At 64.7% G+C, this 1454-nt stretch overlaps 1 protein-coding gene across 1 annotated transcript in view; it reads left to right on the forward strand.

The window, feature by feature from the left end:
- MEF2B (myocyte enhancer factor 2B) overlaps window positions 1-1454 on the forward strand; it is a 7305-nt gene that overhangs the window by 392 nt on the left and 5459 nt on the right. The window contains exons 2-5 of the mRNA XM_014938065.1: window positions 245-448; window positions 557-685; window positions 763-974; window positions 1220-1319. Of these exons, the coding sequence (XP_014793551.1) occupies window positions 245-448; window positions 557-685; window positions 763-974; window positions 1220-1319 (645 nt within the window). The remainder of the gene's footprint in view (window positions 1-244; window positions 449-556; window positions 686-762; window positions 975-1219; window positions 1320-1454) is intronic.

Here is a 1454-nt window from a genome sequence, read left to right on the forward strand (position 1 = left end):
ATAGAAGGGAGGTTTGGGGACACAGGAGGGGGGTTTGGGGACACAAAAGGGAGGTTTGGGGACACAGAAGGGAGGTTTGGGGACACAAGGGAGGTTTGGGGACACAGTAGCGGGGTTTGGGGACACAGAAGGGAGGTTTGGGGACACAGGAGGAAGGTTTGGGGACACAGGAGGGAGGTTTGGGGACCCAGGAGTAGGGATTGGAGGTCCTGGGTGCAGCATCTCCCATCCCTTTTCCCTGCAGGTGACCTTCACCAAGCGGAAATTCGGGCTGATGAAGAAGGCCTACGAGCTGAGCGTCCTCTGCGACTGCGAGATCGCCCTCATCATCTTCAACAGCACCAACCGCCTCTTCCAGTACGCCAGCACCGACATGGACAAGGTCCTGCTCAAGTACACGGAGTACAGCGAGCCCCACGAGAGCCGCACCAACTCCGACATCCTCGAGGTAGCTAGCGCCTGGTGGAGGGTGGGGGACAGGTTTGGGGGGGGTCCCGAGGAGGAAGGGGGGCGCAGGACACCCTTCCTCATCACTTCACCACCCCGCTCCCTGCAGACGCTGAAGCGCAAGGGGCTGGGGCTGGAGAGCCAGGAGCTGGAGCTGGACGAGGGACCGGATCCTGGGGAGAAGGCACGAAGGTTGAGCGAGGGCATGGACCTGTCGGTGGCACGGCCGAGGTTTTACGTGAGTGGCTGCCATCCCACGGACCCCCAAGGCTCTTCCTCCCTCCCCCTCTTCCTCACCTCCCTTTGGCCCCACAGAGCCCCGTTCCTCTGCCGGAGGCAGCTTATGGCAGCTCCCCGCCGGCCACCGATGGATCCCTGGGCAGTGCCAGCAGCTCCCCACAAGGTCCAGGACGCCCCCCCACCTTCAAACCAGCAGCTCCGAAGCCACCGGGACGTTCACCGGGACCGTTGCCACCAGGTGGGCTCAGACCCCTCACCCGGGGTGGGGGGGAAGCTGCGGGGAGAAGGTCCCGGTGATGGGCACTTCATCCCTGCTGTCCCCCCATCACCACCACCACCATCACCATCACCACCACCATCACCACCATCACCATCACCACCACCACCACCCCCCACCCCCGGGGATTTTCCCAGACCGGGCACCACATGCAAAGCTCCTCTCGCAGCGTCTCCCGGGGATTTACCGGGAGCGGGTGCGTGGGCCGGTAGAGCCGCTGCAGCTGTGGAAACACCGGCCTCTGCCTCCCTCCAGCTGCTTCCTGCGCCCTCACGGCACCCGGCACCCGGTGCTCAGCTGGTCCTGGCACCACGGGCACCCCCACGGCCCCCTTGGCACCACAGGCACCCCCAAGGCCCCCCCATCACGGGCTCATCCTGCCTGGTGGGATGCCACCAGCCTGGGGTGGTGATGGGGGGACAGCAGGATTTCCTACCACGCAGCAGGAAAAAATGATGAGGGGGGGGCTTGACCAGTGGAAAACCCCCCG

The sequence above is a fragment of the Calidris pugnax genome, unplaced genomic scaffold, assembly GCF_001431845.1.
Source record: "Calidris pugnax isolate Ruff unplaced genomic scaffold, ASM143184v1 scaffold46, whole genome shotgun sequence".
NCBI classification, from domain to species: Eukaryota; Metazoa; Chordata; class Aves; order Charadriiformes; family Scolopacidae; genus Calidris; species Calidris pugnax.